General features: G+C 35.5%; 1 protein-coding gene across 1 annotated transcript; it reads right to left on the bottom strand.

Moving 5' to 3' along the window:
* Positions 1–924: 924 nt before the first annotated feature.
* LOC133100675 (T-complex protein 1 subunit theta-like) lies at positions 925–2,739 on the bottom strand. The gene has a single exon (XM_061205039.1). It carries the CDS (start codon positions 2,719–2,721, stop codon positions 1,075–1,077), a length of 1,647 nt encoding a protein of 548 aa, XP_061061022.1. The 5' UTR covers positions 2,722–2,739; the 3' UTR covers positions 925–1,074.
* Between the last annotated feature and the right edge of the window lie 12,694 nt (positions 2,740–15,433).

The raw sequence follows: 15,433 nt of genomic DNA, 5'->3' as shown, positions 1-15,433 counted from the left end.
TTCCTGTTTTTTGTATACTTTTGATGATTTATTTTGTTGACGCTGGACACTTGAATCTTGTAATATAGATTCTGAAAATCAGATGGTTTGTCTCCCCCAGGGTTAGCTACTGTTTCTTATTGCTTTATTTCATGTTTTTATTTTTTTTTTGCTTGCTGTAAGCTGTCTCTGGGCCAAAGATCAGCCTGAATGTCTTTGCACTGGCACTGAAGTGTCTTTCCCATTGTGCAGGCTTATATAGCTTATCCATCTTATGCACAAAGGCATAACAGCAGCCAGTATCACCACCTACACTAAATGAGAATCCTAAGAGCTTGGAAATGTTTGCATTCGTCTCTCTATGCATAGTTAGACACTCATGTCCCTGCACCAGACAGTCCAAAAATCTCCACTTATATACCTAATCAGCTGACATTATCCTGTATAAGTTTTATTTTTATTTTTAATTTAATTTAATTTTTTATACAGCAGGTTCTTATTAGTTATCTATTTTATACATATTAGTGTGTATATGTCAATCCCAATCTCCCAATTCATCCCACCACCGCCCCCTCCCCACCACTTTCCCCCCTTGATGTCCATACGTTTGTTCTCTGCATCTGTGTCTCTATTTGTGCCTTGCAAACCAGTTCATCTGTACCATTTTTCTAGATTCCACACATATGTGTTAATATACGATATTTGTTTTTCTCTTTCTGACTTATTTCACTCTGTATGACAGTCTCTACGTCCATCCATGTCTCTACAAATGACCCAGTTTTGTTCACTTTTATGGCTGAGTAACATTCCAATGTATATATGTACCGCATCTTCTTTATCCATTTATCTTTCATTGGGCATTTAGGTTGCTTCCGTGGCCTGGCTATTGTAAATAGTGCTGCAATGAATATTGGGGTGCCTATGTCTTTTTTTTTTTTTTTTTTTTTTGATAGTAACAACATGTTTATTGTATCATCCAGCCGAGAATACAAGATACACAAAACACTTCTTAATTTAGGAGAATATGAAAACATCAGGCAATTCCTAGAGTACTACTACAAACATAGCGTTCACCTACAGTAAAAATCTAGCCATTCAGTCATTTTGGTCATCATCCCAGTCTTTCTTCCCACTTGGAGGCTTGGGCCCACCGGCTGGTTTTGCCATGATGATCTGATCCACTCTAAGTACAGTGACAGCAGCATTAGTAGCCAGTTTGATAGCCCAGTATTTTCCCAGGTAAGTATCTAGAACACCAGCTTCCAACATGTCCTTTACAGCAGGAACTTCAGCCTCAATATCTAATCCAACATTTTTATTTCCTTCTTGATGTACTGCATAAAGTTTAGAGATTACTTCATTGGCCTTAACTCCAGAGTTTTCCGCCAGTGCCCGGGGAATAGCTTCAGATGCCTCAGCAAACTTCTTAATGGCATACTGTTCAAGTCCAGGACATGTCTCTCCATACGATGTGATCTGTTTGGCTAACTCAATTTCTGTTGCTCCACCTCCGGGCACAAGACGTTTATCCCTTGTGAGAACTTTGAAAGTATTAACACCATCATCTACTGCCCTCTCTATATCATCCATCAGATTGTCTGTAGAGCCTCGAAGCACTATGGTAGAAATGGCACCATCTTCCTTTTCATGCTTAAAAACAACCACCTGCGTATCTCCAACCTCTGAGAGGTAAACACTGTCACAATGTCCCATTTCTTCGAGGACAGGAGGCGTCAATCTAGGAAGAGCTGTAGCACCAACTGTTTTACATAATCTTCTGAGATCCCGTTTTGAGTTCAGCCTCACCAACATGATATTGTATTTGTTTGCATAATGAAGAGCCATGTCTGCCACTTTGCCACCTGTTACTACGACATTTGCACCAGTACCAGCAATAGCTCTGACTTGCGTATCCATGAGATTTTCTTCTCCCTTACTAAAATTCATCAATTCTTCAGCAGTCTTTATCAATACCGTTCCCTTAGTTTCTGTTATCATTCCATCAAAAGGACAAGAGTACACTGCTATTTTTGCATCTTTGACAGATGTTACATCACCTTCAGTTTCCTTCTTAAACACCATGCCATGCAATACTGAAGAGGAATGGATACCAGAGCCCAGAATCTTACAAACTCTGATGTTATCAACATTGAAGTGGCCAGAGTCAGGAAAAATAGATACACATGCCTGAGCAATAAGTTTGGCCAGAAATGCTTCATTACCATATTGTTTACTCATTATGGAGGTATGAAGTAGAGCTGACACTTCATCAACATCCCGAAGATTTTTTGCAGAACAACATACCAAGTCAGGTAGAATCTCATGGGCTTTTTTGCAAGCTATTTCATAACCTTCTATGACCTCTGAAACTGACAGGCCGAGTCTCAGAAGCTCTTCAGCTAATTCTAGAAGAGCTCCAGCAAAAACCAGTACAAAGTTTGTGCCATCTCCAACCTCTTGCTCTTGCATGTGAGAGGCCATTACAATCATTTTTGCAGCAGGATGCTGTACTTCTAGCTCTCTTAAAACAGTCGCTGCATCATTTGTCACAAACAACTTCTCCAGGTGGTTGATAATCATTTTGTTCATTCCATTTGGTCCATATGCTGCACGAGTTGTCTGGGCAAGCTCCTTGCAAGCCTGTATGTTCCTGTACACAGCCTCTTCTAACCCTGAAAAATGCTTCACTCCCTCCTTGAGCATCTGGGCAAAGCCCGGGGCCTTGGGGACGTGGAGAGCCATAGCCACTACGCAGGGAGCAGTTCACGCGCCCGCTCAGAATCTGCCTATGTCTTTTTGAATTATGTTTTTTTCTGGTTATATGTCCATTAGTGGGATTGTTGGGTCATATGGTAATTCTATTTTTAGTTTTCCAAGGAACTTCCATACTGTTCTCCATAGTGGCTGTATCAATTTACATTCCCACCAATAGTGCAAGAGGGTTCCCTTTTCTCCACACCCTCTCCAGCATTTGTTGTTTATAGATTTTCTGATGATGCCCATTCTAACCAGTGTGAGGTGATACCTCATTGTAGTTTTGATTTGCATTTCTCTAATAATTAGTGATGTTGAGCAGGTTTTCATGTGCCTCTTGGCCATCTGTATGTCTTCTTTGGAGAAATGTCTTTTTAGGTCATTTTTTGATTGGGTTGTTTGTTTTTTAATATTGAGCTGCATGAGCTGTTTATATATTTTAGAGGTTAATCCTTTGTCCTTTGAGTCGTTTGCAAATATTTTCTCCCATTCTGAAGGTTGTCTTTTTGTCTTGTTTATAGTTTCCTTTGCTGTGTGAAAGCTTTGAAGTTTCATTAGGTCCCATTTGTTTATTTTTGTTTTTATTTCCATTATTCTAGGCGATGGTTCAAAAAAGATCTTGCTGTGATTTATGTCAAAGAGTGTTCTCCCTATGTTTTCCTCTAAGAGTTTTATAGTGTCCAGTCTTACATTTAGGTCTTTAATCCATTTTGAGTTTACTTTTGTGTATGGTGTTAGGGAGTGTTCTAATTTCATTCTTTTACATGTAGCTGTCTGGTTTTCCCAGCACCACTTATTGAAGAGACTGCCATTTCTCCATTGTATATCCTTGCCTCCTTTGTCATAGATTAGTTGACCATAGTTGCATGGGTTTATCTCTGGGTTTTCTATCCTGTTCCATTGATCTATATTTCTCTTTTTGTGCCAGAACCATACTGTCTTGATTACTGTAGCTTTGTAGTACAGTCTGAAGCCCAGGAGCCTGATTCCTCCAGCTCCGTTTTTCTTTCTCAAGATTGCTTTGGCTATTCAGGGTCTTTGTGGCTTCATACAAATTTTAAGATTTCTTTTTCTAGTTCTGTAAAAAATGCCATTGGTAATTTGATAGGGATTGCATTGAATCTGTAGATTGCTTTGGGTGGTATAGTCATTTTCACAATATTGATTCTTCCAAGCCGAGAACATGGTATATCTCTCCATCTGTTTGTGTTATCTTTGATTTCTTTCATCAGTGATTTCTTTCATTGTCTTATAGTTTTCTGCATACAGGACTTTCGTCTCCTTAGGTAAGTTTATTCCTAGGTATTCTGTTGTTTTTGTTGCAATGGTGAATGGGATTGTTTCCTTAATTTTTCTTTCTGATCTTTCATTGTTAGTGTATAGGAATGCAATTGATTTCTGTACATTAATTTTGTATCCGGCAACTTGACAAAATTTATTTATGAGCTCTAGTAGTTTTCTGGTGGCATCTTTAGGATTCTCTATGTATAGGATCATGTCACCTGCAAACAGTGACAGTTTTACTTCTTCTTTTCCAATTTGGATTCCTTTTATTTCTTTTTCTTCTCTGATTGCTGTTGCTAGGACTTCCAAAACTATGTTGAATAACAGTGGCAAGTGTGGACATCCTTGTCTTGTTCCTGATCTTAGAGGAAATGCTTTCAGTTTTTCACCATTGAAAATGTTGTTTGCTGTGGGTTTGTCATATATCGCCTTCAGTTTACTGAGGCTTGATTTGTGACCCAAGATGTTATCTGTCCTGGAGAGTGTTCTGTGTGCACTTGAGAAGAAAGTGTAATCTGCTGTTTTTGGATGGAATGTCATATAGATATCAATTAAATCTATCTGGTCTGTTGTGTCATTTAAAGCTTGTGTTTCCTTATTAATTTTCTGTTTGGATGATCTGTCCATTGGTGTAAGTGAGGTGTTAAAGTCCCCCACTATTATTGTGTTACTGTCGATTTCCTCTTTTATAGTTGTTAGCAGTTGCCTTATGTATTGAGGTGCTCCTATGTTGGGTGCATATATACTTATAATTTTTATATCTTCTTCTTGGATTGATCCCTTGATCATTATGTAGTGTCCTTCCTTGTCTCTTTTAACATTCTTTAATTTAAAGTCCATTTTATCTTATATGAGTATTGCTACTGCAGCTTTCTTTTGATTTCCATTTGCATGGAATATCTTTTTCCATCCCCTCACTTTCAGTCTTTATGTGTCCCTAGGTCTGAAGTGGGTCTCTTGTAGACAGCATATATATGGGTCTTGTTTTTGTATCCATTCAGCCAGTCTATGTCTTTTGGTTAGAGCATTTAATCCATTTACATTTAAGGTAATTATTGATATGTATGTTCCTATTACCATTTTCTTAATTGTTTTGGGTTTGTTATTGTAGGTCTTTTCCTTCTCTTGTGTTTCCTGCCTAGAGAAGTGCCTTTAGCGTTTGTTGTAGAGCTGGTTTGGTGGTGCTGAATTCTCTTACCTTTTGTTGTCTGTAAAGCTTTTGATTTCTCAGTCTAATCTGAATGAGATCCTTGCCAGCTAGAGTAATCTTGGTTGTCAGTTCTTCCCTCTCATCACTTTAAATATATCGTGCCACTCCCTTCTGGCTTGTAGAGTTTCTGCTGAGAAATCAGCTGTTAACCTTATGGGTGTTCCCTTGTATGTTATTTGTCATTTTTCCCTTGTTACTTTTAATAAATTTTCTTTGTGTTTAATTTTTGTCAATTTGATTACTGTGTGTCTCGGAGTTTTTCTCCTTGGGTTTATCCTGCCTGGGACTCTCTGTGCTTCCTGGACTTGGGTGGCTATTTCCTTTCTCATGTTAGGGAAGTTTCTGACTGTAATCTCTTCAAATATTTTCTTGGATCCTTTCTCTCTTCTTCTCCTTCTGGGAACCCTATAATGCGAATACCAGTGCATTTAATGTTGTCCCAGAGGTCTCTTAGTCTGTCTTCATTTCTTTTCATTCTTTTTTCTTTATTGTGTTCCACGGCAATGAACTCCACCTTTCTGTCTTCCAGGTCACTTATCCATTCTTCTGCCTCAGTTATTCTGCTATTGATTCCTTCTAGGGTATTTTTCATATTGGTTATTGTATTGTTCATCTCTGTTTGTTTTTCCTTTAATTCCTCTAGGTCTTTGTTAAACATTTCTTGCATTTTCTCGATCTTTGCCTCCATTCTTTTTCCGAGGTCCTGGATCATCTTCACTATCATTATTCTGAATTCTTTTTCTGGAAGGTTGTCGATCTCCACTTAATTAATTGTTTTTCTGAGGTTTAATCTTGTTCCTTCATCTGGTACATAGTCCTCTGCCTTTTCATTTTGTCTGTCTTTCTGTGAATGTGTTTTTCATTCCACAGGCTGCAGGATTGTAGTTCTTCTTGCTTCTGCTGTCTGCCTTCTGGTGGATGAAGCTATCTAAGAGGCTTGTGCAAGCTTCCTGATGGGAGGGACTGGTGGTGGGTAGAGTTGGGTGTTGCTCTGGTGGGCAGAGCTCAGTAAAACTTTAATCTGCTTTTCTGCTGATGAGTGGGGCTGAGCTCCCTTCCTGTTGGATTTTTGGCCTGAAGCAATCCAGCACTGGAACCTACAGGCTCTTTGGTGAGGCTAATGATGGATTCTGGGAGGGCTCATGCCAAGGAGTACTTCCCAGAGCTTCTGCTGCCAGTGTCCTTGTCCCCACAGTGAGCTACAGCCACCCTCCACCCCTACAGTAGACCCTCCAACACTAGCAGGTAGGTCTGGTTCAGTCTCCTACGGGGTCACTGCCCCTTCCCCCTGGGTCCTGATGTGCACACTACCTTGTGTGTGCCCTCCAAGAGTGGAGTCTCTGTTTCCCCCAGTTCTGTCAAAGTCCTGCAATGAAATCCCTCTAGCCTTCAAATTCTGATTCTCTGGAATTCCTCCTCCCCTTGCTGAACCCCCAGATTAGGAAGCCTGACTTGGGGCTCAGAACCTTCACTCCATTGGGTGGACTTCTGTGGTATAATTGTTCTCCAGTTTGTGAGTCCCCCACCCAGAAGTTATGGGATTTGATTGTATTGTGATTGAGCCCCTCCTACCATCTCATTGCGACTTCTCCTTTGTCTTTGGATGTGGGGTATCTTTTCTGGTGAGTTCCAGTGTCTTCCTGTTGATTGTTCAGCAGTTAATTGTGATTCCTGTGCTCTCACAAGAGGGAGTGAGCACACATCCTTCTACTCTTTCACCTTGAACCACTCTCCCTGTGTAAATTTTAAATTATCAATATTGCATCAGTGAGGAGTTTGGAATAGAGTGGCATAGAGGAGGAAATAAAGAGAACGTTGTGATTATTCCCTCTATACAAGCATGTGCTGATAGTGAACTGACTGGTCTGGAGAAGGAAACACTCTATGATTGATGCTTAGGAACTCTGTGACACTGGAATAGAATTGCCTAAGTTCAAATCTTAGCAGTATTCCTTATGAGCTAAGTAATAATGAGCCATATGAGTAAATTCTCTGAGTATCATTTTCATCATTTGTAAATGGGGAAAGTAATGCCACTTCATTTGTTTGCAGTCATTATTCAATTTAAAGATACAGTGATTGGCATAGGAAGCACTCAGTAAATTTGTGGGTATTTATCTACTTCCAAATATGTGTGTATATGTATGAGTGTGTGTGTGGTAGTAGTAGTGTAGTAGTCATGGTGGAAAGAAAGTTATGGATTTTAGATACACTTCGAGTTAATATTGTCAGGATTCTTGAGAGATCAAACAGGTGGCCTCAGGAAGGACCCAAGAATGTCCCCTAGATTTCAAGCTTATATAACTGATAGTGTTGTTACTCAAGATGTGAAAACATGGGAGAATATACAGTAATGGGATCAAGCAAGGAAAAACAAACTGAAGCCATGTTTCTCTGTCTCCAAAGTCCATACTTTAAACAATTCCTACTACCCTTCTTTTCTATTTGCTATGGAAAGAGTTCACTCTTCTTTGTAGTCTCCTTCCATAGTAAGCTGTAACTGCCAAGGAGACAGGAAGTTGCTTTGTGTAATACACAGGGACACATCAAATAAACATAAAATATGAATGAAATGAGAGTATTAATTATGCAAACATAGCTTCAAAATAAATTCCCTAGCTCCCTCTTCAAAACATTCCTTATCATTTCTTAAAAAATTTGCATACATAATTTTTGCAAGAATAACAGATTCACAGAGAAAATTCACTGGAATAAGGACAGTAGGCTATACCAAGAAAGCAGTGTCTTTAGGGTCCATTAAGAATTCTATCGGTGAATCATATGAAATTGCCAATATTTGATCCTTTTGACTCTAAAGGCTATTATCTTATAAACAAGTCTTATTTTCTGCACCCTGCCATCAATATTACTCAGCAAATCTCTTAGACTTTTTCTTTTGTATATATTTTGTCTGCTGCTCCCTTTACAAACCAGTAAAATCTCAACATATATTTTTATGCAATTTCCCAATAAAGAGAATTTAACCTATTTATCCATTTACCACTCCCACTTTAGGGCAGAGACTTGTTACCAGATAAAAAATTTTGTTGAATTTCAAATTATATTAAAATCCATTTAGAGTTGATAATTGATATTAGGTGTTTCAACTTAATATTCTATAAACATCAAAGACAGATGATTTTTCCTATTTTAGTCTAATTACACAATTAGCTTTATATTTATGCATAGCATTTTTCATATAAATAATTTGACATTTTTAATTTTTTCATCATCAATACTGTGTAATAATTATGCTATAATTAATTGATTATCAGTGCAATACAAACAGGATCCTCATTGCAAAGTCAAAATTTACTAAAATATCCAGATGATATATCAATTAAATTAGTGGAGATTTATTAAGCAAAACAATACACATTTTGCATTGAAATTTAAAGAGGTTAAATGTGTCCTTGGGTCATTGAATTCTATGCTTTTAACATTAATATGTTACACTGAAATATCTACTTTTTACTTTCTTTGGATTAATGTTAACTTCAAGTAATACTTTGTAATTATGTACATCTTAATCTTCTCTTTTGTTTATACTATCTGAATAGAGACCAGGAGAGTGCTGGGAGAGATTTATTGATTTGGCCTTTTATATTGCTCTCATGTGTGATGTTAGCCCCTGCTGCATTTGCAATAATACCATGAAAGTTCAAAAATGAAACAGCAACATGAATAAGCCCCATTTAGTTGAGCATGGTGCAGGGGAAGTACAAGTTCTTTAAGAATCCTGGGAACTAGGTTGACATCTTTAAGAACCCCAGGAGCTCTGAGCATCTGTCTCCTGAACTGTAAAAAGGAGATATGAATTCTTGCCACATCTAATTCATAGAGTTGTTGTGGTGACAAAAATGAGATGACGGTGAAAGAACACCAGTAATAAATCATTATGAAAATATAAATAAATATCTATTATTCATAGATGAGGAAAGGTAGATTTAGGAAGACTAAATTTCTAATTAATTATAGACCATCTTTAAAAATTCCATGCACTTTTTTCTTTGAAATTTTATGGAGAATGATATAAACTTGAGGACAATTATTAGAGCAATATCTCCTTCATTTAAAAATTTTTAACATAAATCATTTCTGTTGCAATTTAGTTTAGTTCTCTGGTCCTGCTCTGGTCCAAGGGGAGAACAATTGTTCATCTATACCTGGAGCAGACCATTCAATCATTGCATACTATGCTATTACTAGATCCTTTCATTAGCTGTGTTTTATCCAAGTCATACAAACATAATTCTTTAGTGTTTACATGTTATCCTGATTTTCTAGCTGTTTAATCATCTCTTTTCCTTTCTACTATACTGTCTCCAATTTTGTTTTTAATTTCTGTTAAGTTTGAGGCACTGAATGTGTAAGCACAATTGAAGTAATAAATAGGCCAATGATAATTGTGATTCCCCCACATTCTCTGGGTAATATTCATTTTGAATATTTGAGGCTCATACTTGATAGTAACTTTAATTGGTATCCATTTATTTTTTTTCAGATAAATTTTGGTCATCTGCCACAACCCATTCCCCCAAAGTGGGAAAATATATATAAGCTTCATATTGATGTATTTATATAATATCATTTTTCTTATATTGTTTCACTATGTAAATGCCTTATTATTTTGCCCTCAACACAGCTTCCTTTTGAGGTTGGAATTATTGGTTAGTAATATTATAAAAGGCCTCACATCTATTGTTCACTTATATTACATAAATAATATAAAATATAGGCTGAAATAGAATTGTGTTTGTATTAATGATCATAACCAAACTTTTGATGAAAAATTAATACCATGATTATTGGTTTTAGCAAAATCCAAACATCTTAGCTCATTTCTAGGGAGGAAAATGGTCAGTGAGGCCTTCCTTGCATGGCTATCATTATTATCTTTGAGTCTTCCTTGGACCTTTCTCCTTGGGCTACAAGGCCATTCACACACATGGCAGTTTGTAGATAATGAGTTAAGTATGCAAGCGGTGAATTCTGATATATAACCTATTCCATAAAGAAGACAAACATTCCTTTTAAGTAATAAAAAACAATGATAAATACACCTTTTTCAATATATTTAAAATATATTATACAATAATTACCAAATAGATAGCCTCAGCCAATTTATATAGACCTATCTTTCACTTCATAGCTTATACGTACATTGTGTGTTTTTGAAAAATAAATTAAATAACAAACTTTTCAGTAATACTTCAAAGAAATTTCACTCTAATTAAATTTCCATTTAATTATCTGGAAATACTTGTACTAGTTCTGATTCTATAAAGTTTGGCAGGATAGTAAAGTTGTCTGCATAAAAGAATTTTTGTTAGAGAATAAAGTGGAATTCTTATAAATGATATGATTATAAAATTTCTACATGAACCGTGATAATGACACATTTCTAGGAAATAAAAAAGGAAACAGCCAAAGAAGGAAGCTATAAAAAAGAATAGAAATAAGTAACATATGTGCTATGGAAATACTTTCATTGTCCTAAGTATCTCTTCTATGGTATTGGATCTAATATTTATTTTTAGCACAGTTTGGAAAAAATTATCACCATCTCCTCTCAGAAAGTTTTAATAATATTAGGAGACAACTGTAACCTCAAACCACAATACATAAAGAAAACTGGTCGAATGCAATGAGCATTAAGTAGAGGTGTGGAAAGTCCCTAAGAGGTGAAAATGTTGAATTTCACCTGAGCCCTAAAAACAGCAAAGTTTGATAAATCACCTTACATAATTTTGTGTCATAGAAAATGGCTTACCACAAAGAACCATCCTTCCTCATATGCTTTAGTAAGACCTATTGTCCACTCTTTTTCATGACCCCTGTAAGACACATGAGTAACACCTTTGTTTACCTATGACAAGGCTAAACACAGATCTTTAGCCTTTTACCGAACACAACAAGGTCAGACACAGACCCTCCAACTTCCTATCCATTGCCGCATGAATGATTAGCTGAACTGTTTCTACCTCTAAATTATTAGACACAGAGATAAATATTTCCTGTTTTTCTGACTGACTGAGATCCCCCTAATTGCAAGATCAATTCCAATAGTAAATCATTCCAACTATAACTTGTCTCCTGCTTTTTATAAAAGTATAAGGCAATATCATCCTGCCAAGATACTCTCATCTTCGGATCTGGGGTGTTCTCCCTATTGCAATAGCTTGAATAAAATCAATTTTCTTGTTCTGTTTTGGTCATTGAAAGAGGGAACATTCAAAGATGTGTACCCTATAAAAAAGGCAGATGACATTTCTCTACATGGCATTTAAGAACATAGACTCTTCAGCCATTACACCTGAATTAGAAACACATCTCTAACATTTAAAATCTTTTTGAACTTAAGTGTATTTACCTAAAATTTTTATCTCAGTAACCTCAATTTAAAATGGAAATCAGTATATGACCTATTTCATAGTGTCACTGAGAAAATTAAATGTTACTCTATATCTGTATGTATACATATATCACTTAGAACTATAGTAAGTCAAGCAAGTCACACAGTAAGGATTATTTGAATGTTAGACACTATTAATGCTTTTGAATGTTAGCTAAACTTGTTATTAATATTATTGATTTTATTAATTTTTTTCTCTCAAGAAAGTTGCACAAACTAAGGAAATAAAACAATAATGGGTTTGAAAAAAAAATGGAACAAAATTTTGTGGGCTAGAAGTGAGAGCATCCCTGGATGTAGTTTGGAATACATGTGTGGGTCTAAATGAGGACTCATTCAGAAAATCAGTTTATACAAGATGGAGTAGATAATCGGGATAGAAGAGAGGAAATGTCCTCTAACTGTGAATGTGGATCTCAGTTATAAGGACTAGGAGTTAACTTACATACATACACAGTTATAAACATTTAAAAAAATAATAATTCCTGCTTCCTTCAAAGAAGAATGCGGCCCACCTCTGTATGAACCTCATAAAAAAATAGCTCATCCAAGAAGACTTACTCTTATAAAAGCATGAGGGAAAACCAAATCAAGACACATATACTACTCATTTATTTATCTGTTTATTCATTCAACCAGCATTTCGTGAAAACCCACTCCAGTCATTTTTTTGATATATCAGTCAACATAGAGATAATGTGCCTGTTTTTAAGGAATTTCCATTTTACTGAGAGAAATGGATAATAAGCAGCTAATATTCAGTAATAAACAATAAATTTTATAAATTACTAAATTTTATGTCATGGTAGGTAGTGATTAAGACTGGAAAGGAGAAAAGGTGAAACAAAATGAAGGGAATCATAAATTCTGTGTAGTATAAATGGGGAAGACTTGGAGTGTAATATTAAATGGATATTAAAGATAGTCCACATAAAGCAATAACCATAGAGGACAAATATTGAGTAATACATCATTAAAAATTAAAAACATATGCTTGTAACATATGAAAGCAAAAAGGAAGTGGATAACCTAGCCACACACCGGGAGAAACTCTTTCAATACGTTTATCTGACAAATGACTTTATCCAGAATATGAAGAATCCTACAACTCAATAATTAAAAGACAAATGAGTAAAATGGACAAAGGACTTGAACAGACATTTTAGAAATGACCAATAAACACATGCAAAGTGCTGAAATTAATAATAATTAGGGAAATGCCAGTTTAAACTACCAAGAAATACTATTTTATACTCACATAAATGATTGAATTAAAAAGACTAATGACATCAACTGTTGGTGAGGATGTGGAGCAACTGATACTTTTATATATTACTGTGTCAATATAAAATGGTACAACCACACTGGCAAGCTGTATGGAAATTTCTTATAACATTGATCATAAACCTGTTTTAAGTCCCAGCAATTCTATTCCTGGATATTCACCCAATTATTTACCCAAGAGATACGAAGTTAAATGACCATAAAAAGACTTGCATAAAAATGTTCAGAGCAGTTTTATTCATAATAGCTGCAAACAGCCCAACTGTTTATAATGAGGAGAATAGTTAAAACAGAAAATTCTTTAAAATTAAAATATAATTAAAGGTTTAGTGTATTGGTGAAATGAAAGATTTGGGGAATTACTGAAGAACTTAAAAGCAAAAGTCAAATAGAAAGAAAACATGAGAAAACATAAAAGACAAAGAGGATTAATCTAAAAGCCCCAACATCCAAGTGGAATGAATATAAGAGACTGGAAAATAAGATGCTATCAATGGAATAATACAAGAACAAATTTTAGAACAGAATTGAGACAAGGGTCTTCTGTTTAATAGATTTACAGAGTATGAGCAAATAAATAAAATACCAAATGACTCACATATGTTGTATACTATAACTTTGGGATTTTTGATATTGGATTTTCTCTCCTTATAGAAAAAAAATCAGAGATAGAGGCATTTATTACTATTATACAAGAAATTTTAGTACTATTTAAAATCTAATGTTGTTTTGGAATATTTTCTTTTAAATAAAGGTGACCATTAGGAAATGCTATTCCTGATCAACTAATAATTTTATAGGAATACAAATACATATAGATACATATACATATATATATGTATATGGAAGTAGTTTGCCTTCTTTTCTGACTAAGTTTAAGATCATAGCCTGTAATATAGAACAAAATGACCTTTAAAAACAAGACCAATTCTTTCTCACAGCTTAGATGGTGCGAGGTCTAAAGACTTGATCTATACTTCTTGATGGAAAACAAGCAGAAGGAAAAATACAAAGCCATCTCTAATAGGTGCCCATACATGTACACACATATACACACACATCAATATTTACTCAGTAGTTGGGGATAATTTTGATACTATGAAGAAATTTTTTAACGTTTTATTCTAAATTAAATGGGAGTTCCTTATTACAGTTACACTATGAACTATTATTTTATTAAATACAGAAAATGTGTATATCTGTATTTGAAATGATTCATCAATCTTCAAAACAATAGTGTGAAGCCTTCTTTTGCATATTCAAGATTAAATGTAGTAGTAAAAGCATTTTAGTTTTAGTCAGATTTTAGTCAGACTGACATGACTTAAACCGTAGGTTACCACTTAGAAGCCATGCCCTTGGGATCTGAGAAATTCAATTTCATCTGTTAAATGAGAATGATAATATGTACCTTGTAAATTTAATACAAATTTTAATATGTGTACAATATCTAATATGTAGCCTGGAACATTGTAGATGTTCAATTCAGAATCATTTTGTAAAATCCTTCCCTGGCTTTCCAGTTCTCCCACAGTAAAATCCAGTGTCTTAAATATGTATCACCAGGCTCTTCATCATCAAAGACTGTCTCATCTCTCCAACCTAATATCATGTGTTTTCAGGAGTATTCAGGCACTTAGAGTCTCTTCAATGTGCCATGCTGTCATCCATTTCACGCACTTTGCATATGCCTCTTCTTGCATTTGTCACTCCACTCTTCTATGTAGATATGTTTCAGCTTTCAACTTCTCAGCCAAATCTTATTTATTTTTATTTGTTCATTGATATATTCATTCATAATATAGTGACTGTTACTATTTTTCAGGCACTGTACTGTCTCTCAGAATGCAGTAGTAAAATAAAGAAAGTTTGCCCTTAAGGAGCTTACAGTTGAGTGGGTGGAGTTACAAATACATGCACATGCACACACAAACACAAATATATAACACATGGGGGCAAGTAACATAAAATCTGTTGGTGATGAGAGAGCTATGATCAAAACAGAGCCACACGCTATAAGGCAGTGTGGATTTAATGGTGTAAGATAAGGCCATGAATGGGAGGAAATGAAGTCACAAACAAGGAATATTTACTATACCAGCCTGTAGGACACACTGAGAAATTTAGATTTTGTTTTAGGAAGACTGGAGGATTTGGAAAAGGAAAGCAGCATAATCCAATTGGCGTGTAGCACATATCTTGATGTTTACTCAATGGAGAAAATTGTACAGGATAGCAAGAAAGGAATAAAGAAACCAAATGGTCAAGGTGAGGGAAGATAATGACTTTTATTAATGTCAGAGGGACTTGGGTTAAGAGGTTCTTAATGAGATATTTTGAAGAAACAAATTGACTCCAACTTCCTGATGAGATTTGGATATGAGAGATAAGTGCAAAGTTGACATCTAAGGATGTTGGTTATTGGATCTGCCATACACTAAGATGAGGTGACGGAGGAAGAGACTTGGAAGAAAATCAAGATTCCTTTTCAACATGTTACATTTGAG

The sequence above is a fragment of the Eubalaena glacialis genome, chromosome 11 (assembly GCF_028564815.1).
Source record: "Eubalaena glacialis isolate mEubGla1 chromosome 11, mEubGla1.1.hap2.+ XY, whole genome shotgun sequence".
In the NCBI taxonomy this organism is placed as follows: domain Eukaryota; kingdom Metazoa; phylum Chordata; class Mammalia; order Artiodactyla; family Balaenidae; genus Eubalaena; species Eubalaena glacialis.
Note: the sequence above shows the minus strand (reverse complement) of the source record. Positions and strands in the feature narration are given on the sequence as shown.

What these genes read in the sequence shown, in the direction of transcription:
- LOC133100675 (XM_061205039.1), bottom strand. Translation starts at nt 2,721, where the DNA reads ATGGCTCTCCACGTCCCCAAGGCCCCGGGCTTTGCCCAGATGCTCAAG.